Raw genomic sequence first — 23,865 nt, 5'->3', positions numbered from 1 at the left:
ACCACAACTCAACTCACGCGACTGGGCTGTAGCGGCTAATGTAGTTTTGAATCAGTAAACCAAAGTTGAAATGAGGCACAGCAACAGCAATTTAAAACACTCTCCTGCTCAAACTGAAAACAGAAATAAAAAAGCCAATAACCACATTTTTTCCTTTCTCCCACTAGTAATTTTCATACAGTCCCTTACTTTAAGTCTTTCTGCCTGACTATGTGACTATAAAACCTTCTTACATGACTGATGTCTGTCTCTTCTTACTGTAAATATGATGATAATATGGATCGGGACATTATACATTAGACACCGCATCAATTTTAGCCAAGTCCATAAAACACTGTAAAGATCGAATGAGATCCGTCGTGCTGTGTTTAATATTTAGACTGGGATCTCTCAATAGACAGGAGCTGCTGTGTTTCTTAAAAACCTTTTTCAGCCTTTTGGAAAACACTGGAAATTGAGTATAACAACATGTATAAATCACCACAGTAAATTTACACAAATTAAAAAAAGAAAAAAACCCTAGAGAGCCAATGCAAGTAGCTCATAAAACACAATCACAGAAAAATTTGCGGATAATAAATTTAGCATACAGTTTATGGAGCTTGCAAACAGTATCACCGCCGGTGGCTCAGAGTCTTCTTTAACCTAAACACATTTACATATTCAGAACTGCTACAGTATAAAAGATTAAAGAACTAAAGTTGCAATTTCCCCACCTGTCACATCATCTAACTTTAGACAGAGGGAGACAACTGAGGAAAGGATTCGTACAACTGCTGGAAATTTCACATTCACGTGAAAGTCAATGGGTTTTGTGAAAACCATAACATTGTCAGCTTTCCAACCATATCATCCTTCTATGGAAACTATAAACGCAATCACCCTTTCCTTCTCAGTCATTTACGCAGACATTTCATTGTTCATTTACTCTTTAAACGTTCATCTGGCAAAAAAAAATAAAAAAATCTCAATAGACACATCACATAAGCAATAGATGTGTAAACGATGTCAATCAACACTTAAACAGGAAGTGGGAGAATGTCTTATTGGTGGGGGAAAAAAAGGTTAAAGAGTTAAAATGTTCCTTTCAGGCTTAAATATCCCCTTTTCTGTGTATGCAATCAGCAAACCGTCTAACCGCACTGCAAAGGGTAGTGATCCATTACGGCATGATAACAGTCATTTTGATGAACTGAGTCAGAGCACTCAACTAAACCCAAAGCAGCTGTCAAATTCAACTCAAGTGACGCGGCCTGCTAACTAATACACCCCAACTGCTCAGTATATTCTGTTTGTCCTTGTGGGTAATTTAATCATATGTATAAAAGTGACGCTGGTCTCATCTATTAGGTCTGTCCTAGTTCCCCTACTTCAGTAAATACCCCTGGGCTCCTCTGCCGATGTTGTCAGGAGGGAGGAAATACAGTCTACAGGACTCCGATTCAGATTGCAGCGGGGACTTCACTGCCTTGTGTCAGCACTACAGTTATTTTGCCACACAGTGGCATTTTCCCACCGGGACACACCAAGGTGCAGCCAAATATTTACAGAGGCACACACTCTTAAATCCACATCTCAGCCGTCATCTGTGCCCTGAAGAGGCAGATGTGAAGCATTCTTGGCACAGAGCAGGTTGGCACAGCGGGGCGGGCAGGTTAGAGAGGACGTGAGAGGAAGGAGGGGGAGAGAGACTCCAGGTTAAGGTGTTTGGAAATCAACACGTCAGTGTAGCAGGAATAAAGTCGTCTGATATTTTCTATTATTCTAATTTAACAAATCACGTGAAAAGACTAAAACCAGAAATCCAGGAAAACCTCTTTGGTGACAGTTCCACGTACTGTAGGTCAGAGGGACGAATGCATTGTTGGCCAAAAAATAAATAAATACATAAACAAATCTGGTATATTACACTACCAGCTTTAAAGCCCGAGTAATTCTCTACATAAGGTTCATTCGTCACAACCACTGAAGACTTGTTAAATGACTTTTCAAAGATACCTTGTTGATGATTCCCAATTAATGATCTCATTTTCCACACTGCTGGGCGGACTCACTCTGTCCCACAGCATACGGGACAGGAATATTGGAGGCAGGGAAGGGAGACAAAATCACCGGCAGAATAATGTTTCAGTTCAGTTAACCTGAATATCTAAGTTATTGTTAGGAAGCTGTGAGTGAGTGTTAGCAGGAAACGCTCTAACACAGAGAAACACACACACACACACACACACACACACACACATAAAGTTCTCTTCTATTCAGGAGTACTACATCATGAAACTCATGTACTAATTTTATCATGTTGGCTGAAACAGACCCCAGATCATGATGTCAGCTGCAGTACCATGATTGTTTTACTCAGTTTAAAGGACAATTTCTTCAAATTGTGACAGTTAAGAAAACTAAGAGTATTGTAAATATCAAATACGATAGACATTTGCACAACAGATTGTTCAGATGAAGCTAGATTTTTAGTCCAAACAACTTGTTCAATGAACTAATAAATCGAAATCTTAACACTTTTAAGGAGTTCTCTGCAAATATTTTAAGTTTTAAAGGCTGTTTTCTGTCTGACAACACGATAACCGTAACCATGCTGGTGTATTCTGTGAAGAAAAGAAGGAAGGAGTACAGCACTTATATTGAATAAGTTCTTTGTTTTGCCTTTATTTCTCTTTTGGAATTTAAAGTTCCTTGCAAAAACAGTGGTTTCTTGGGTATTAGTTGGGTTATTTTGTGAGTAAATGGACAGTATGTCTTTTTTTGCATTGGTTTTCTTGTCTATAGCTCAACAGCTATATTTCTGTTGCAGTATGTTTGTTTTGTTTTGTTTTGTCTTCATTTTTTGCTGGTTTGTTGACCCACAAGTGTTTTTTGGATCATTTCCACTAGAAATAAATGTGGCTAATCATAATTGTACAAGTACAATAGCAGAATAGCACAAAAATAGCAAAACAACATCTTTAAACACATTTATTTGCTGGGATGTGGTTGAACGCTCGGAATAAAGGTTAGCAACTGGACCTTTTTTCCCTCTGTTGCACCTTTCATATTCTGTCAGCCTGTTGTTTAACTGCAGTGCCTTAAACCTACTCTTTGGCCTCTGGGCTGGAAAATGAAGAAGCAGAGGTCTGAGGGAAAGTGTTTGTCAATACACTGTAACAGATGATACATTTAGAGTAGAGGATAACACTGAGAGAAATGAGAAGATACATGCCTTGCAGGATGCCAATCTGTAAGTTAACAGTGAAATTGGGTCCCCGAGTTGCAGGGGATAGAAAGGTTGAACACCTTTAAAAGTGTTTCATTTGTGATAACAGCTACACTGACGTCTCTCTCTCTCTCCCAGCACGAGCTATGAGGGAGAGCAAGTGATAGCAGCTATCGATCTAGTGATCTGCTCTGCATGTGGGCTGGGAGTCAAGAGTGCAATATAGTCCTCTACTAACCTACATAAAATGGTTTTATGGCAGCTTCGGAGTTTGCAAGGAGGTCAGAGCTGCACCAAGTTCCCTGTTGCAGTAAGTGGCTTCATGCCAAGCTGCGAGAACAGCTCTGGATGTTGCTGTTGTTGATTTTCCATCAAAGCGTTCTCATCTGGCCCACCCAGTGCAACATCTGCCAGAACCTCAACAGGATCAAAAAGGTTCATCAGGGATCAATGTGCCCCCTTTTATACCTGAACATCTACAGTAATTCACCTTTTGTTCAGAATTTTTAAATAAAATTAAACCGTACTCAAGCAAGTTGTGAGGATACGGCCGTAATTGACCAGTACTCACAGTTTGTCTCAGCTATTTCAGACTTTCCTAACTGTGGTGTGTATTTGTTTAGACAATAAAGACATAAAGCCAGCAGCAGAAGATACTATACTATAAGTATATGTGAGATGTGGCTCATCTCATCTCATAGTTTAGAACTGTATGATATCTTCTTTTACAGTTTGCCAAATAATAGAATAGATAGACAATGAATAAAGTATATCAGATGACCCAATACTTTCATTGTTGGTTTCAGTCTTAAAAGAATAATAGGAAAATATACAGTGGTAAGAAAAAGTATGTGAATTTTAATGGTTTTTCTGCGTTAATTTGTCATAAAATGTGATCTGATCTTCATCTAAATCAAGAGTTTGAACAAATAAAATGTTCTTTAAGTCTCTCTTCAAGTCGTTCCATAGCATCTCAATGAGGTCTGGGCTCTGACTTTGCTACCATATTACGATCGGGATGATGTGTTCATGTTTTGTTTGTGTGTTTTTTTCCAAATAGTTCAATCTTAGTTTCATCAGTCCACAAAACATTTTGTCAATACTGCTGTGCTGTGTCCATGGGCTTTATGACAAACTTCAGGTCTTTTTAGTGAGAAGCAGCTTCTTTCGTGGTGTCCTGCCATCGACACCCTGCTAGTTCGATGTTTTACCTACTGTAGACTCATGAACACAGATGTGAGCCAGTTCCAATGATGCCTTCAAATCTTTGACTGTCTGTCTGTGTTGCTTCTTTACCTCATTGATGAGTGTTTATTGTGATCTTGGGGTCATTTTGACTGTTCACCCACTTCTTAGTAGAGCAGTCACAGTCCCAGAGTGTCTCCATTTGTAGATTGTTTGTCTAACTGTAGCAGTCTTGTGCGGAGGAAACTCTAAAGGTTTGAGTGTTTTTTGTCAGTCAAAAAATTAAAAATAATCAATCCAAAATAAAAAAAATCGAAATAATTTTCTTCCAGGTATGCTAATGCATGACTCCAATTAGCTTTCTAGAGATCATTATTCCAATATTCGCATACATTTTCCACTAGCACTACGAGGTTTTTATGATGGTTCTCAATGAAGAATTAAAATTAGAATTGTTTTTAATGTTAATTTAGGCACAGATGAAGATCAAATCACATCTTATAACAAATTAATGCAGAAAACCATGAAATTCTTGCCACTGTTGAAGATAAGCTTCAATTAAACAGCATTCAGGAAGTAGCTACTACTATAAAGTTAGTTATTTTGGTTACTTGAGCAAGCTACTGAGCACACAGAATACTAAACATATCTTGATTTAGAATCATTTAACCCATATGAGAAGTTTGGATGTGTTTGTACAATCTGTGTAAGGAAGTGAGGGAACAATACATGAAAATAGCTGGGAGGCATCGCACAGGGAGGAACTAAATTAATAACAACGCTACTACAACACAAATTTATTCCGTCATTGTAAAATTTTCAACCCACCCCCTCTCCCAGCCTTCACCTCGCTCCCTCATCACACACACACACACACACACACAGAGTGGCAGCACAACCCTCAAGTATCTCAGTGGTAATTATTATGCCTCGCTGTTAGTGCGCGAGGGCAGGACTGTATGTCACGTCTCCTTGAGCAGCGTGTGCCAGTTGCAGCGCATACTGTATGTGGTCTATAAATGTGTTGGCTTCATGTGGCTGTAGGCACCCTGATAGTCGCTGCACACACACACACACACACACACACACACACACACACACACACACACACACATCAGTTAGGGTGATTCAGAAACCGTTAATAAGAGCAGCGTGCATTCCACAATAGACTTGATTGTGTTTCCTCTGAAACGATGGGCCTGTGTGCTGCACTCCAGCCTCATGCGTGTGCCTGTAAAAGCACTCATGCATTACAAGGGCTCGACCCAGATCACAGATAGACGTAATAATGCATGACAGGTTGTCCTTTTGAAAGCCCTCTGTCCTAAAAGGCAGACTGGCCATTCACAGCATCCATGTGTGATGCCCTGATGACAAAAGCAATGCTCCGCTATAAACCCCCGAGTTTTCCGTTATAATTTCATTGAATGTTCAGTTCTATAATCTTTAAAAAACTATCTATAAAATAAACTCAAATTGCATGAGAGTAAATGACGCCTGTGCACCAGTTTACGCATCAAATCTGAATATATTTGGCATCTTGTACATTAATTACCCCAAGCTTACATAAAGCTTGGCTGCACACCATGAGTTTTTATAGTGCAGTTTAAACTGTCCTATAGGAAAATGTCCTTATAATAAACACTGACATTGATGCACAATAAGTGTGACTTTGACTTTGGACAACATAGCCGTAATCTTGACAAAAAGCCCAGACTTCAGTCCACATACAAGAAGCACTAAATATACTCTTGGAGAGTATGAGTTCACATAGCAGGATGTCAACTTAAGCACAGTTTCCATGGCATCTGTGAGCATATTCAGATTGTATTTATTCATTATACATGGAGAGCGTGACATTAAAGATGCATACGAACAGCTTATCCCGAAGACTTTCAAGGCACTGCTCACCAAACAAACACAGACAATGTATTATTCAGACGATCTCATGTCGTGGAAGTGTACCACAAATTTCCTCTGCTTTGACTTATTTGGCGTTAATGAGGCTGAACACATCCTCGGAGTGGTGTCATCTGAAGGACACGCGTTCCACGTGGCGAGGAGGCGACAGTTCATCCTGGTAGAACACTGGCTCTGTTTGGCCTTGTGAGTGGTAAGCCAACAAATTGGCTGCTTTGATGATCTTTAGTCAACAGGATTTTCCCTATTATTCTCTGGAGGGGCGTCGAGCGTGCTGAGCAGAGAAGCTATTCTGCTAACATGAAATCATTTCACATTCAACTCAATGAAACGCTGAAGCTGACAAATGACAGCAGCCCTATTGTGAGTTTCAAAGACGCATTGTTGTCTGTTATAATAGTGCAACGTATGAGGCATTGTGTGTTGCACTATAATAAATTCATTGCTTTCTAACGTGAAAACTATGGACCTTATACATAATCTTTAGCTGCTCACATCTGGAATACTTGTACACATACTGAATTTATCTCTGACCTTTTCTACTGTTCCAGCTGCAGAGCATGCTGGTTAATATTCATCTCTCTCCATAATCTAGTCTGTTAACATTTCTGACTGTCTCCTCGAGCGTTTAACCTTGTCAGAGATAGGCTGGGATCCATTAAGATTTCCTGAAAGGGTTGAGCATTACTGGGCTCATTTAGAATGACTTCCATTTTTAATAAACTGCTCACAGCGCTGCAGATCAGATACTGAGGAGGTGCACTTAACAATGCCGGAGAGATAGATACGCCTCATAATTTATATCACACAAAAGCACAAGAAATCATACCAGTGCACCCTCCATGGTTTTTCCTCCTTTGGTTTGATTCGGCTCCTTCCTCCTCTTTGTGAGAGCACTTTTTACGTAACATGCGCGGCATAAAAAGAGATGTTTAAAGGCTGCCTCTCCGTCTTTTCAGGTTTGCCCTGCTGAATCTCTGGCGTGATTTTTTATATGCTGTAATAATGTTTACCTTTTTTTTTAACAGACTTGGGTTATTTGTTTGTACATGGCGTCTCTGCTGCCAACTGAATCTATTACAGTCTTGTTAAAGTGCATCACTGGCAGGAGAACCATCCTGAGGACGTTACTGCTGGTGATTTTACATTTTTACAACACACTTAAGGATTACAGTGGTATTTGTATCACTGCACAATCAGGCCTAAAAAAAATGGACATGTGCAGAAAGGTAATGATAGCATCTCAGCTGAACCAGAAATGATGAGATGAGAATAAAGCAAAGGGGGTTAACAGACAGTGAGAGGGGTGATGTGCCAGAGGGGAGGGTGAGGTTAATGGATTTGGTGAAGTAAAAAGTGTAGGGGAGACTTTTAAATGGTATGTGAATTGAAAATGCCTTTTGATTTGCTGAATCAATACATGGTTTCTCTGTTCTGAGAGCTTGTCAGTTAGTGAAGGCTCTTCTGCTACAGAAATGAGAGGGTGCAGAGCAACGAGAAATTCTAGTGCCCTGAAATCCCATTGAGTCAACATATTCATTGGACATCTCAAGTTCGCTCGTCTCTTTCTTTCAAAAAGTCCCTCAGTTGATTTGCTACGGCTCAAATTTGGCAAATAGATATGTGCTGCTGCAGAAATATGCTTTCTTTATCTTTCCCGTATCCCCTGGGATGACTGGCATAATTAAGTAAAAGCAGCTCTGTGCGCACCGCTTGAGTCCGTTTCCGACATCTATTCTCAAACATTAGCCAGTGCAAAATTAAAAGTTGCTTGTGTAAATGCCACAGAGGCAGAGCAGGACAAAGGTAAGAGGGAGGAAGCAGCAAATACGACAAAGGATGATTCTTACTCGTCCTCCAAAACAAGGTTGTTGGCCGGTTGAGTCAATAGCTCAAGGTGTAATTCCATAAAGGGTTGAGTACACAAAGGAAGATTCACCAATCAGCTGAATAGTACTAATTCACTCTGTTCATTTACAGAGTGTCACTGCCAGGTGAGCCTTAACCGGGTTACTTTTCATTTCTAACAAGAGGCTGGATGTCAGAAATGTGTGTTGACACTCGGGTTAATGAAACCTCTTCAAACCAACGACATAAACTCAAACACAAAATGCTTAAGTAAGTCCGTGGCATTTTGGAGAACAAGTGTCGATGTTAACTGTAATCACAGTGACATGTTTAATGTTCTGCCTCGCTTTCTTGTTCAGACATTTAAATTTAAAGCAGCACTGCAAACAGAAAATATGTTCAAATGGTACTCAACCTCATGTGTGGTTGAGATGTTGTAGTTTTCAGCTCCTAGAATAGAGCAAAGTTAGGAAGTACTAGATCCAACGCTGGTTAAATAGTGGACACTTTGAAATCTAAACATTAACTCAAGACATACCTGACGACATCACCATGACATCATCAGGGTCACTTCAGATGTTGGGAACCATGTATATACCAGAAAAAACTCTTTAAGTAAACATATAGAATCTAATACCATCCAACACAGCAGCTCTTTTTCTTTAGCAAGATTATAATTTACTTTATGTTTGTTGAAACTGTCCGAAAGATGATATAATATGTTTATAAATATATATGTTTTGGCCACTTTATTTACATGAATAAGGTGATTGCATGGCATCACATTGGATTGGATTCGATTGTACAGTTGTACCTACAGTGAGTGCGTGAGTGAGCGTGATCTGCTCTTGAAACCTATCAGTAAGTGGATTCCTGCAGCATGATGGTGCCACTGCTAAATGTGTCCCCCTATTGTGTGTGTTGCACTGCTGACTTAAGGAAGTCCACTCTGTTCTTGGGTCACTTCCAAGCCGTGCACATTATAATTGATGAATTCGAACAACTGTTCCATCCAGACCTGTCTTTGTCATGCTCAATATATTACATCTACTCTATGCAAATCATCCACCCGGGGAATGGTTTGATTAATGGCTCAATGACACATTATATTCATGTTATCCATCGCTTCTCTATTGCTCACCGTGGCTCTGGCTTGTATTGTCAGTGCCAAGCACCCTACTGACCCCCGGTGGTGTGGAATTTATGGTGCAGTGCTCAGGACCACGGACAGCGTCAGAGTTCATGAAACTAATCAGTGAGCTAATCGAGCATTGTGACTTCTTGATGGGCAACATTTTGCAGCATATATCTCCTAATGAACCATATACTTCAATGATAATGCCTGTTAAATATTTCATTAAGTGTTCTCATCAGTTAAAACACTTTATAGTTTTTTACATAAAGCTTACATTAGACAGCTCCACAAGCTCAGCCGCTCGCCTACATTCAGTACGGAGCTGTAGATGTAGTCCACATCTGGAAATTGATAACATCTGGAAGGACTTATATTTTTCAATATGATGAAGATTGGAAGTGAGAAGCGAATAACAGCCTTTATTGCACTTTTAAAAGCGCCTGCAGAACATATGCTTAAGTTGGCATTTTCATTTATATTTAATATCTTACAGAATCTAAATGCAGTTTCAATTGAGCATGCAAATAGTTGGTTGGCTTTGATTCTTGTGCTGTATTAAAGTTGATTTTTATGAGTAAACACTGGCTTCTTACCGCAGAGACTGAAGTCCTGCCCTTCAGAAAGTGCAGCTGTTTGTAAGCGATGTGGTGCCAATAACAGCAGCCTCTGCTGCAGCACACAGAGCGAAGAATATGTGAAGCGAAGAGTTTGATTAGCCCTGAGGCTCAGCGGGGGATTCATCTGCTGCCAACAATCAATGAGCTGCCTACAAAGCATGCCAATCAGTTTTATTGGTTTTCTCCTTGCTTTTGTGTTATCACATGCATCATCACCAATATAAGATCACATACTGTGGCTCTGTCGGGTCTGTCAATCCACCACTTTGGTCCAGACAGAAGTATAATAACAACTATGGGAGAATGGCTATAATGCCTACATATTTATGTCTCACACAGTAATAAATGTAATACAAAGATGATCCCTTGACTTGTCATCTATTGCTTTAATACTTAAAGTTTAAATACTATATCCTTTATACAACCCTAAAAGGATAGAGCATAATGAACAGGATAAATACAATGGCAGCTGGTCATGGTGAGTCTACAGGAAACTTTTGTGGGTCAATGTAAAAACCCCACAAGGTCATAAACATAAACATGAATTTAAAAAGAAAATTATAATAAAAGTTTAAAAGTTAATGTAAAGACAGCTAGAAAATGTGTATGATCAAGTCTGATCTGATCTGAATGTAAGAGTAGTTGGCTCCGACAGTGCTCAAGCTAACATCACCATCATTTTAAGGACATTTATAAAACCCAAGACGAAACACACAATCATCTAATTAAAAGTGATGTTTATTTTGCACCAACCAAAAAATCTTGGTGCAAAAGATAAATTCCCAGTTACAACAACAATGACAGTGCATGTTGGTAAAATAGTAATGTTCAACAAAAGAAAAATATCATTTACTACATAAAAAAAAGAAATATCAACACCAAATAAAAGCACAGTTTAGGTAAAAATTCAATGTTCAAACACAACCAGTTACTGTTAATCAGACAAAGGCGGCAAACAAGAAAATAATATAGTATCCAGCAATAATGCTTAATCTGGTACAGAAATATCAGTACAACCATTCTCCCAGGGCCACTTATGCTCTCACACAGCAACATACACACACAAGAGCCAAATTGTCATAATCCCATTACAACACCATTAAAATCAATTACATGTAATAAATATCATTGAAAGCCCCTTTAAAGCTGAAATGTGTTTAATTGATCAACTGAATGTGCAATATGTAAAAAAAAAAGTCAAAAACATAATTACATCAGGAGACTAATATACCATTAAAACATTTGCCAAATTTAAATCATTACAAACATTGTTTTTTTTGTTTTTTTTGCTCTTAATCAAGGATGAATATTTACACAGCAGCTCTCGCAGGATGATCTCCAAGAGCCATCGTCATGATTAGGTGTCTGTACTAAAACTTGAAAGGAAAAACAAAGCTATACAATGTTTTAAAACTACTTCTGTAAAAAGACAACGCAGGTGACAACAAGCTGAGCTTCATCGTTGAGCAAAAATATTTCACTGTATCAAATCAGATTGCATTTGTGGTTAGCCGCATATGGCGCTGGTCTGGTAGGCCAAAAGAAACTGTAATACCCCTTTAAAATTCACAAGCTCAAGGCAATATGCACTCAAAAATCACCTAAATGGATTTTACTCCAATCGACATGCAAACACTCGAGCTGCACTTGGTAGCATAAAAATCATCCCGGCTGACATTTCCCCGGTGAGCCCGAGACACCAACATATAAAAAAACATTCTTGTAGTTCTTCATCTTGACGGCTGAGCATGCTAGACGTTTTCAGACCAGCACAATAATGCGAGTAATTTACAGCAAGTGTGACGAGAAAAAGAAAAGAAATCACTGTTTTATCATGGCTGCTTCTGTGTCTTCATCTCTTTTTACAGGTGCTACTGTTGGACACTTGGTTAGTACTGTGACCACTTCAAGTCAAACTGATTATGAGAACATGTATTCAGAACCATCTATCAAAACATGTTGTGTGGGATCTATAGAGTTGGTAGTGTATTAGAGCTGTAACCTCTCTGCAAAGGCAGTGCCGTTTGGACATAAGACCAACACCTAGTAAAACCTGCATTAAATAGAAAAGATTACAGATGAGTACAGCATCATTAATCCTATGCAATCTCTATGATAATATGCGCCATCAGCATTTCCATCTGCACTCTGTCCTGTCAGAAATCTGCTTTTTGATAATTTACATTCTCTGCAAATAGTGCAAACAGCTAGGTAGATTTTTTGCCAAATCTAAAATAATAAAAAAGTACACAAAACAGCTGTCTCTACTGAACAAAGTGCCTACATGTGGCATAGAACATTTGTTGTTTTGTTTTTTTGCCAATCAGTACATACCTACACCTACATATAAATCAGAGGATTAGGTCTGCAAATTGCTTGAAGGACTGTTCATTTGCTATGTGCAAATCTGTGTGTATTCACAACGGCTCAACAGATAAATTCACTGCTTAGCTGTGTTTATGGCTTCTGCTCATCTATGGCTCCTTCTTCCCTTTATCCCTACATAGCCAGGCACTGTTTCTCACCCACATTGAAAATAGGCAAAATTCTCATTTTTTTTCTTTTAGTGCGCGAGATTACCAAATTATGGTGAGTAAATACTGAATATGTATTAACTTTTAAAGGCCACTGATTTTTGTATATCTGTAAAGATGCCAAACTAAACCTCTAACATCTTCCCTTACATTCTACTCAAGGGATAATACAGGTTTGGTATTGGGAATAATATAAAGAATGACAATGTTTTGTAGTTAAAAAATGGGATTTAATGTTGTATTAAAAATGTAATACTAACTTAAACCAATCTTTTGGTTTGTTCACCCCTGGAGAACTTTATGTTGCCACTAAAAGCACATTCCACTTCACGTGGCTATGTTCTGTCCCCTTTCATTTAGGCTAGCTCTGCTTCGGGGTCACAATTTCCTTTGGCTGTGCTTTGGATGCTGTTGCAGAGGCAGAGGAGGAAGTGGAAGAAGAGGAGGAGGAAGAGGACGAACTCCAACGGGTCTCTACACCTGTACTTGTCATCTTTAGCTTCCGTCGTTTAGCAAGGGGAGCATTGTCGACACTTTTCAGAAAGAAGCCCTCTCTCTTACCACGGTTGAACGCCTGTTGATTGACACAAAATAAGTACATGCACTTCACATCTAGTTAAAAAACAGAAAAAGAGAAATTTTGTACACAGTGTCATTACCTTGTAGGTAGCATTAACATAGGTGCGGACAGTAGGACCACTGGACTCTAGCACATCTGGAGTGCACAAAGGAGTGGTGGACATGGATGCTCCACCCTGTAGCCAGCTGTTCTCTTTCAGATCAGAGAGTTTCAGACGCCTCTCAGGATCCACTGTCAGCAGACCTTAAATCATAGAGGGAGGGAATGAAAAAAGCAAAAGGACACAAACAAGAGAAGAATTTCTTTATGTGATGACAAGTATGTTTTTAATCTCCGACAAACAAAGTGCATTCTACTGTTGTAGGTACAGAGTAACTAAACAATATCCCATACCTTTAACAAGCTCTTTGGCGTCCTCTGACACACCTTTCCAGGCCTCCCCATCCAATGAGAAATCTCCTTCTTTTATCTTTTGCATGATGTCAGCAGCATATGATGATGTCATCCCACGCTGCTCACTTTGAAATGGCACCTGGCCTGACAGCATGGTGTACTAATAAAAAGACACACTTGTCATTACTACTAATACTTCAACTAACCAGACTGATGTGACAGAATCAACAGTTTAAAGTTGAAATTACCAGGATGACCCCAAGACTCCAAAGATCACAGGCTTTATCGTATCCTGCACTTTCAAAAAGTTCAGGTGCTGCGTACTGCAGTGTGAAGCAGGGGGTCTGCAGGGGGGCGCTGCCTGCAGGGCACAGACGAGCAAATCCAAAATCTATTACTTTCAGCATGGAGTCCTCCCCCTCATCTGCAAACAGCACGTTCTGCAAAGTAAACAAAGAAAAGGCATCATCATTCTCTTGTATTTTTCCTACTTTTATACATTCAAGGATAGTGGTATTCAGCAAAAAACATTAAATACCACTATAAATACTACAAATACTACTAAATACTAGAAAACTAGCATGTTCCTGATGTTAGTAAATGGTTTACCTATGTGTATGTTTTTTTGCACCCAGTGCAGTACAAGATTGGAGTGAAGAATAACATATTCATTACATTACATTACATTACATTACAGTCATTTAGCAGACGCTTTTATCCAAAGCGACTTACAAGTCATTACAAGTTACAAGGGTAGGCAGGGCAGCATGAGGAGGTCTTGCCTAAGGACCCCTACTGGAGGTAGCCATAGCTGGGATTTGAACCCCAGTCTCCCACATGGGAGGCAGTGATGTTACCACTACACTAACCAGCCGCCAGGTGGTGAACAAAAAATGAATTGTTGATATTTTGAACTACAATTACTGCATTGCGGTTGTATGACTCTGCTAACCAGTGATGTTATGGCTTATGCGCAAAAAGGTTTTATGCACGAGTCCAAGTGGATTCACATCACAGTGACCATTGACTACCATAATCTAATCAGTTCATTCATTACCCAAAGTGACAATTTGTGCCAAATCTGAAGAAATGCTCTTCAAGGTGTTACTAAGACATCAAATGTGCTACAAGAATTGGATGAACATGAGGTAACTGTGACCTTCATGGAGTCCAAGTGGACAGTCGTGGCAAATTTGAAGAAATTCCAATTGTTTACATATCACATTTACATAAGTCACCAGCAACAACTTGATGAACATTACGTCAGTGTGAGCTTGACCTTTGGCCACTAAATTCTAATCAGTTCATAATTGAGTCTATGTTGCCTAGGTCATAGAGATCATGTTCAAAAACAGATGCTCCAAGAAATGAATGCATTTACATACACATCACAACAAAAGTTTATGTGATTTTGACAGTCATCTCAGTAAAAAACTGCAAAACTAAAAGTCAATGGGTGATTCCTACCAGTATCTGTCATTCACAGCTGCTTTATACTATATGAAAGGCTTCTCCTTCAGTTAATTAAATCCCACAGCCATCTGACGACAGCAGGATATGTGTGTGATAAATCTGGAGCTTTCATTTTGAAAAGTACCGCACAGCAGAACAGAAACATTATGCACGTTTCCCACTGTGTTTACCTCAATTAAATTGCATGAAAACAATGTTGCAAAATAACCATCCTCACACATCAGACCAGCTACATTCAGCCAGTTTATGTATGACATTCTAGGGACACACAGGACACATGCAGTTCACAGTGAAAAATACTAAGACAATTAAAACTTAATTCAGTCCACAGTCCCTCCAATTCTCCTCACACCACATTACCGAGGCCAATAATTTCACACAACATGGTTTCCTTCCTAACTTCTGGCAAATTTAATCTTTAGTTTTTGAAATGCATTTCTAATTTCAATACAGCAGAATTGTGATTTGACTGCATGATTTTTTTATAAAACCAGCATCATATACTACACTTGTACAAGGCACTGATTTGAAATTCTTTGGGGTTTTTGTGAGATATCCTATATATGTCAGGACTTAATGACTCATTAATGATTTATGATTGTGACTAAGTCACAGCTCACCTCTGGTTTCAGGTCTCTGTGCACAACTCCAGCCTCATGCATGAAGCTGACAGCTGAGACCAGGCTCTGTAACAGCTGACTGGCCTCTGCTTCACCAAAGAGTTTCTTCTTTTTGATCCTCTCCAGCAACTCCCCGCCTCGCAGGAGTTCCATCACTAAATATGTGTGGTACTGACATCGAGAAAGATGTGCAAAGACAAGTTTTCATGCCATGATTTTCTTGATACAAGACATAATATCCAGCACTACATCCTTGACAATGCAGTATGTTTGGTATATTGTATTAATGTTAAATTAGTAATTGTAAGTTCTGTCTATTGTACCTGATCAGTATATACTTCATGCAGCTTGACGATGTTGGAGTGACCTTCACATTGCCTCAAAGCAGCAATCTCCCTCTGACTATTTGTCTCCATTCTAACACAGATAATAGAACCGTCAAACATTAAGAGGGATGTCACACGGTACAGTGTAAAGTATAGTCAAACATTAAACACAAAGCTCATACTGAGATGTCGTAGCATAACCTCTCTACTCACCTGCGGCTCACAATCTTGACTGCATATTCATGGCCACTTTGCTTGTGTCGGCATTTCCTGCACACAGAGAAACTACCCTCACCTAGGGGTGGTTCTTGAAGATACAGCTCATAGTGATGGAAAAACTGTGATTCCTAAACAAAGAAGGGATGATGTGAGTAAAATGAACTGTTAAAGCTTTTTTTTACCCTCGTTAATAGGACACGGCACCCAACATTTTTTAAAGATCTGACTTTGGTGTGTATTGCCTAAATACAGGTGGATTTGAGCAGTGACGGGTAACACAGTCACATTGGTGGGTTGACTTAAATAATCAAAGGATTGTTTGAAATGTAAAATTGATGTGGAATTAGTTTATCAGTTTATTTGACACGGACTTTGCAGCAGGTGGGATCTACAGGTGGACAAGGAGGGCATTCCCAGTCCAATTGTTCCTAAAGCTGTAGAGTTATGTACATAAATGGCTCAAATCATTGAAACAAACCACACAACGAAAAACAGTAATTATAAATAAATGTTTAGTCCCCAAGAATTGTAAAAGCTTACATAACATCTTTGGTTCTTAGCCTAATTAAAACCTTCACATATTGTTGACTGGTTTTAGTTCTGTCCTGTTTATGTGTTTGGTTTTGGATTGTATGGTCTGACATTTTTAGCTGTTATCTTGGCCAGATCTCCTTAGGAAAAAAAGCACATCTCAATTTAATCACCATGGTTGCATAATTTAGTTTTTCAACAAAATTAAATAAAATAAAAAAAACTTAGCCTCTATAGTACTTTGACAAATGTACTTAGTTATTTACTACCTCTGCATTTAAAAGGATTGTAAATCTCGTTTATGTAATTCTAGTTTGTTTTTTAGAACGCTTTTGTCAACTTTAATCATTTAAAGAATAATTTCTCAAAAACAAAAATGTGGCGAGTGAAAATGCTGAGTGGCTAGTAACTTAACTTCGGAAAACCACTACCCACAGTAGTTGCTGAGCAAAAAAGTTCATGTTGACCCTGGTAACCATGTTCTACTATATTATTCCTTTGTGTCACAAAACATACAGTTTTGTTATTAAATTAACAATGCAGAGCAAATTTTTCTGTAATATTGAAACAATACTGTAGCTCCAGTTTGACTTCCCTTTATACCATGTGACAAACATTACCTAAATAAAGTGATGCAAGATTTTCAGTTCCTAACAGATACTATGATACTGTATAATTATATTAGGGCAAGATATCCTGATTATTGTGATATTTCCTCAATGTTGCTTACTTACTGTAAGAATATCACAAAAAAACTTCTGTCAAATAAAGTGACAGACCATGGTTAATAATCTAGGCTAAATAAACTAGTTTCTCTTCCTCTCTTCCTTCCTGTCTGTGCTGATGAACAAACACCGTTGGTCCCTTTTAGACAGTGTTTTACATCTGGATGAATTGCAGAAGGGCTTTCAAAAAGACAAAACATTATTTGCTTGAGAGGCAGTCATGCAAACCATTGCAAGACCATCTCTCTGCCATGAAGTAAAGAAAAGGCTAATGTCCAATTGCCCAAAAACTATAACCACAAACAGCAAGACCCGCTTTCTTGAGATGTGTACCTGTAACATTGCACTGCGTTGGACAGAGGCTGACCCTGGACGATCAGCACCAATCTGGGATTCTACAAAATCTCCCATGACCGCGTTCTTATTAAATAGGATGGAGGGAGCAATAAAGGAGTAACCCTAAAAAAAAAAAAAAACAAGACAGGAGATGTTGGGTCTATGATGAGGAAATACAATATTAGTTATCTGCTTTAATAAAGAGCAAGAAAACAACTGGCTATACAACCACATTACTAAAAGTGACATCAAGATATCTTATACCTTGAGTTGATTTATTATTAAATAGCATCTATTTTATTGGATTAACACATTTTTAAGGGTTGGATGTCAAGAGATAGCAAGGACTAACCTGGAACAGCCTGTCTGTGCTTGGAGGTGTACTTGCTGGTGAGTAGACAGGATCCATTCCAGTAAACTCCTCAGCAAAGTTTCCCACGTCAAGTTCACTCTTCAGCTCAGGTTTAAACGGACTTTGCACCTTTTTCTGTGCCAAGTCGGCCCAGCTCAGTCCCTGTTAGGAGGAAAAAAGAGGATGATAAAAATTGTGGACCTGGTTCTCCAGGCATTGCCTGAAGTGCATATGTAGAAACAGTTTAAGTTAACTGCAATTGGGGTAAGAGGGACCTTGAAGAAGGGATGTGCTTTGATCTCTTCAGCCCCTCGTGGTCCTGAGCCCAGCCTCTTATGAGGATCTTTCACCAACAACTTCCTCAGGAGATCCTGAGCAGTGGGTCCAATCATAGAGGGGAACGGTGGATCACAGCGCAAAATACGTCTGAGTGAAGAGTGATGGACAAAGATGTACTACATCTTAATTAGGTTTAAAGATTATGCAATCACATGCATAATTATCTATCTGCAAGTTAAGTACATGGTATGTACAACACGTTGCTGAAACTGAAGAATGCATTATGATTTGAATACATATTTTATACAGATGGAGTCACCAGCACTCACTTTGACACCTCACTCTGGGAGTTCCTCTCTCCCTCCAAAGTAAAAGGAGATGCTCCCGTCAGCAACTCAAACATCAGGATCCCAAGGCTCCACCAATCAACAGACTAAAGGAGCAGATGAGTCAAAAAAAGATTTCATAAAGAAAAGACAACAAAACGTGTTCAAATGTTGTTCCCGCTGTGTATTTATTCTGTCAGTGCCACGTGGGTTATCTGTCACTAATAGTTATACTGAAATAAAACCATGACGGAGTTCACGGTCAATCTGAAACATCTGATTAGAAAGAACACGTCTTGAAAATTACTGTACAGCTCCTGATGTGTTACAACTGAACACCACTTCTTGCTGTTCTACTCTGGTATGTTTACCTTGCCATGCCCCGCCTTTCCCCTGATGATTTCAGGTGCCATGTACTCAATGGTGCCACAAAAAGAATAGGTCCTTTCCTTCTGTAATGAGGAGAAAGTGAAGATAAACTCAAAAAATCATGAAAACAATGTTTAAAAAAAGTTTTGGTATGACTGCAATAACAGATAACATGCATTCCATCCATCACAGTTCATTTGCAAACATATTGTTGTCGTTAGGTTTTTTATTTTTATTTTCTTACATACCTCTTCGTCCAGGAACTCTTTACTGAGCCCAAAATCTGTCAACACCACATGGCCTTCACTGTCTAGAAGAATGTTTTCTAATTTGATGTCTCGGTACACAATGCCAAGCTGCATAAAAACACAGCAAAAACATTCATACTGAAGCAACACAGACATACCTCAACACAAACTCAAGCACAACACTTATTTTCTCAAGACTAAGGAAATGAGAATATTCTTCATAAAAAATTGTGTTGTTGCTTAGATTTTTACAAAGGAACAATTCAGCAAGTGAACCTCATGAACAACATAATTTTCAGACTATTTGGAAAAGTTTTTTGTTTTTCTGAATGGTGCACTGTGAATTTACCAGAAGATATTAGACATTACCCAGTGAGCTGCATATGAGAACACAAATATCAAAGTCAGATGGCCCAGAGATTATCCAGACTTTATCCCACAAACCCCCAGTATGAAGTCCAGGTAAAATGGGAATGTGATCTCTGTGGTTTCATGTCATGCCTAAGTCTACATAGGCACCCCCGCCCATTTCTGCCCATGTGAGAACGTATCCATCTCTGACAATCTCTTGTTGTGAGTTACATGTGTGAAAGCAGAACCACGCAACATGTCCTGATCTGATATTCTCCGGAGCTATGAAAACAGCTTGTATCAAAATGTTGTCAAAACAACAAAAATTACATATTTTTCTGTACAGCTCACATCCATGAGGATCTTGCCTGACAGAACAAAATGTACAGCTACAGTTACAGTTACAGTAGTTGTGAAAGATAATTAGGTAACCCCTAGGCAACGTTGGTATTTAAGGCAGTACAGGGGTTTTCTTACACAGCACAAAATGAGAAACAAAGTTATGTGCCTATCAAACAAAAACCCAAACATTTAGCAGATGAAAAACCCATTTATATTACTATGTAGTTGGAGGCAGAAGGAATAATATAAGCTAAATATGGGAATTACATTTGTTAGGTGTCCAAAAACACAACCCTTGTGTTTGCAAAATGTGTGTAATTATCCTACTGCTTGACAACAGCTATAATACAATGGCATTATGTCAGTACACATTCTCTCTAAAATTAACCTTTTATTTTCTGCACCTAGGTTTCCAAAAATCAATACACATAGCTACAACTTGAATGAGTGAGACCCACCTTGTGCAGGTGCTCCAGAGCCAGGATTATTTCTCCTATATAAATCCGCACTGCTTCCTCAGGAAAGTGATCTCGCTGGTACAAATGAGTGAACATCTCTCCACCGCTTACATAGTCTGTACACACACACACAAATAAAATACACATCGAGCAATTAAACAGCCATGTCATGCACAAAAAGCCAACAGACACACAGTAATCGAAACATGAAGAAGATTTCTACTCAGTTCTCAGAGAATGAAGAGACAAGAGTTCACCATATTTGCTTCCAGTCTCTCACCACTCACCTAGTATTAGATGCAGTTTGCTCTGCGTCTGAAAGGCATAGTGCAGCGTGACCAAGAAGGGAGACTGGCGGATGTGCTCCAGCACCTGCCTCTCAGTGCGGGTGTGTTCTGTTGTCTTTGCCTTTTGAACTATAGCTGCTTTCTTCAATACCTAGGGCAATATTTCAAATACAATGCCAAAAGATTACATTTTTTATCTAACAAGTACTCCTAACACTCTAAGAAGTATTAGTACTCTCACCTTCATAGCATAAAGCTGGCCCACGTCATGACCACTGTTCTTCCTGACCAAAAACACTTTTCCGTAAGCTAGACCAGGACAAACAAAATATTAGTTGAGTCAATCAAATTACCTCCAGTAAGAAAGTCAAATTGCCAGCAAACAAAGAAACACTGACTGTCTACACATCTTACATTCACATACTACTCATTGTGTCATGATGATCTGAAACTACCAAATCAGGAAATGAATGTTAAGAAATGTTTTACCACAGCAAGTATCCGTGGGCACATTTTTACCAGACCATACCATAAAAATCAATTATAAACACTTTGCCATCAAACAATTTAGGGTGAAAGAGGACATACTCCTGGCTTTGAATACCTCACACTGATATTTTTTCTTCTTGCTTTACAACAACTGGATCTGTGTTCTTTATGTTTCATACTCCATGTAGCTACTTACCTCCAGTTCCCAAGACTTTGAGCAGCTCAAAGTTCTCCATGCCAACCCTCTCAGTGTGACCTGTTAAGTTAGCTAGTGACAGAAAGAAAATACCACTATCAAACCATAAGAGTGCACATGCTCAGTTACCCTAGACTGCAGATACAGACATTTTGGACTAGCAACCTGAACTTTTCATCAAAATAAGAGAAGATACAGCAGCAGTTCTCTGTTTTATGTGATTTCTTTGTGGATCCTCATAGTAGATTTGTAGACACTATATTAAATTATAATATTATAAGAAAATAGCCCAAATAATTTGAGGGTAATATGAAAATATTGTAGAATTGAACAGCATCTCATACCAAAGCATCAGTGAGGTTTTCACAAACACTGTTAAATACAAGATGACATTAATCTCTGTAAAGGGTCTCTATATCTGGGTGTATGACATGCTTGATTACAAACAATAACGCAGACTTGACTTACCATTGGTTATCTGAAGCTTGACCGTACAGGCCGTTTCATTTGTTGTTGCGTCAGAGTCATCACTACTATCAGATGTGTCCCCAGACATAACTTAAGGTGAAGTACACTATAGCCTATACGAACAGTTCAACTGGCGAGCAGAATGTTTTAGTATCTACAAAATATCACACTACACGCTCAGCAATTTCAAAACTCTAATGTAGCTGCATTGTGAAGCATACAAGGATTATCGAAATGACTGGACAGCTGTGTTTTGTACACAATACTGCTGCCGTAACGTTAATCCCCACGCGTCTGACATCCTGTTTTCTTGCATTATTTATCTCATGTGATAGGACGAAATTAACCAGAAAGCACACAAGTGAAGATATTCAGACAGCTGCTCACTGACCGCTGTGCGCTTTATTTAACTCGGAAAGAAGTAGCGTTCACGTTTTCAGTAACGTTAGTTACAGGTTGAGTGCAACCAACTGTTCAAGTGACTACAATTAGCATTAGCAGTGTAACAACAATGTACGCTAAGACATTAGCGTTATTCATATTCACAAGTTGGTACATTAACGTTACCAAGTAATAACGTTAACGCTAGTTTTAGATACACGGCTGCTCATTATACCGCGTTATTAGTCGGTGTGTAAACAGCTACAGCGCTAGTTAGTAAACACAATTGCTACAATAACTAGGTATGTTACCTAGCTAGCTGGTACGGTAGTAATAGCTCGGCAGACAGCTAACGTTAGCTAGCGATGTGCTGCTGTTGCCCGTCAAAGTTTGAACGTTAGCTAACGTTAATGTTTAGTTAGCTATGTGAACTGTCCTTTTCATATACCAGGTCTCAGACCATGTTGGAAAGGGCAATTAAGTCAGGTCCTTATCTTCGTTGTCCCCTCTAGAGTCGACTTAATAATTCACCTATGATGGAAATATTTACACCCCACTCTATATTTTTTTGTCGCCTAGCTAACTGCTAACAGCAGGATGCTTTCGACACAACCTGGGCGACGGTCAGTCACGTGAACCGTCGGTGTGGGCGGAGCCACGTTGATTCGTCTGGTAGTTTTTGTTTTTTATTTGTTTTGTTTTTTTATTTCACACGTGAAATTGTAGAGATTTGTTTATAAAGTCACACTTTTTGACTGCATTTAAAAAAACAGCATATAAACGCATGGACAGGCAAACGGCAGATATCTATGGCTTAGAGTGACACACTGGACTTACTGTTTTATCTACAGCTCATGACTTCATATGGTATAACGTCAAAAGTTCATCAAATACAAAAAGCATCTGTGCTTTTGCATTATTTAAATATAAAGACTATAACAATTAGCGTAATGGTAACTAAAAATATAACTAAACTGAAAATCTTCGTTTGTATACTGAGCTAAATTAACTACATCTAAGATCCTTCTATAAAATGCAGGTCTGCCTCTAGTCATATTATTTCTAGGACAAAATATGCCATCATTGACCCTTAAAATCCATTCAGATACTGGATATTCTACTGTATATTTGTAATACATTCAGATACTGTGTACATCTGTACAATGCAGCTGTTTTCCATTAATGAATTACCATAATAGGAACATTTTTCACATGTAGTTTATGATTACTAGATATATTAAGATAATTCCTGATAGAGCATATTTACTGTGACAATGTGAAAAAAAAAGATGATTAAATCACATTCTAACATATTTGAGTTCCTCTTGGAAACCATAACACGGAAATAATATGACATCTGTATAACTTTGAGGTATCTGAATCTAGGTTTGACAAAATGGTCACTAGAAATGTACACACTTCATCATCTGCATTTCTTCTCTGAAAACAGAAGCTGCTGGGAGAGGACAATGTTCACCACAATCTGTATAGCAAGCGATAGACAGAATTGAAGTCAGAAAAGGCTGATGCAATGCACCGGATTGCCTTGCTTCTATGAAACAAAATTAATATAGCAGAAATTAGTACAGATAGTACTTTGGCTTCTACTCTCTTAAGATAATTGCGACCCCACTAACCAACAGTATTTAATTTGAAAAGGTAAATC

At 38.7% G+C, this 23,865-nt stretch overlaps 1 protein-coding gene across 1 annotated transcript; it reads right to left on the bottom strand.

Moving 5' to 3' along the window:
* Positions 1-10,636: 10,636 nt before the first annotated feature.
* On the bottom strand, positions 10,637-22,816 carry rps6ka4 (ribosomal protein S6 kinase, polypeptide 4). The gene is made up of 18 exons (XM_026371380.1): positions 21,819-22,816; positions 21,351-21,422; positions 20,907-20,974; positions 20,666-20,816; positions 20,379-20,494; positions 19,228-19,335; positions 18,982-19,062; positions 18,614-18,717; positions 18,281-18,431; positions 18,006-18,167; positions 17,651-17,776; positions 16,056-16,189; positions 15,840-15,933; positions 15,517-15,687; positions 13,672-13,863; positions 13,424-13,583; positions 13,110-13,273; positions 10,637-13,024 (listed from the first exon to the last, which is right to left on the bottom strand). The coding sequence occupies exons 1-18, from the start codon at positions 21,904-21,906 to the stop codon at positions 12,812-12,814; spliced, it is 2,355 nt and encodes a 784-aa protein (XP_026227165.1). The 5' UTR covers positions 21,907-22,816; the 3' UTR covers positions 10,637-12,811.
* Positions 22,817-23,865: the final 1,049 nt, after the last annotated feature.

This window comes from Anabas testudineus, chromosome 14, assembly GCF_900324465.2.
Source record: "Anabas testudineus chromosome 14, fAnaTes1.2, whole genome shotgun sequence".
Taxonomy (NCBI): domain Eukaryota; kingdom Metazoa; phylum Chordata; class Actinopteri; order Anabantiformes; family Anabantidae; genus Anabas; species Anabas testudineus.
Note: the sequence above shows the minus strand (reverse complement) of the source record. Positions and strands in the feature narration are given on the sequence as shown.

What these genes read in the sequence shown, in the direction of transcription:
- rps6ka4 (XM_026371380.1), bottom strand. Translation starts at nt 21,906, where the DNA reads ATGTCTGGGGACACATCTGATAGTAGTGATGACTCTGACGCAACAACA. An exon ending in AAGAGTTCCTGGACGAAGAG is followed by an intron (nt 19,063 to 19,227) that starts GTATGTAAGAAA and finishes TCCTCATTACAG; the next exon opens with AAGGAAAGGACCTATTCTTT. An exon ending in GAAAGGCGGGGCATGGCAAG is followed by an intron (nt 18,718 to 18,981) that starts GTAAACATACCA and finishes CTGCTCCTTTAG; the next exon opens with TCTGTTGATTGGTGGAGCCT.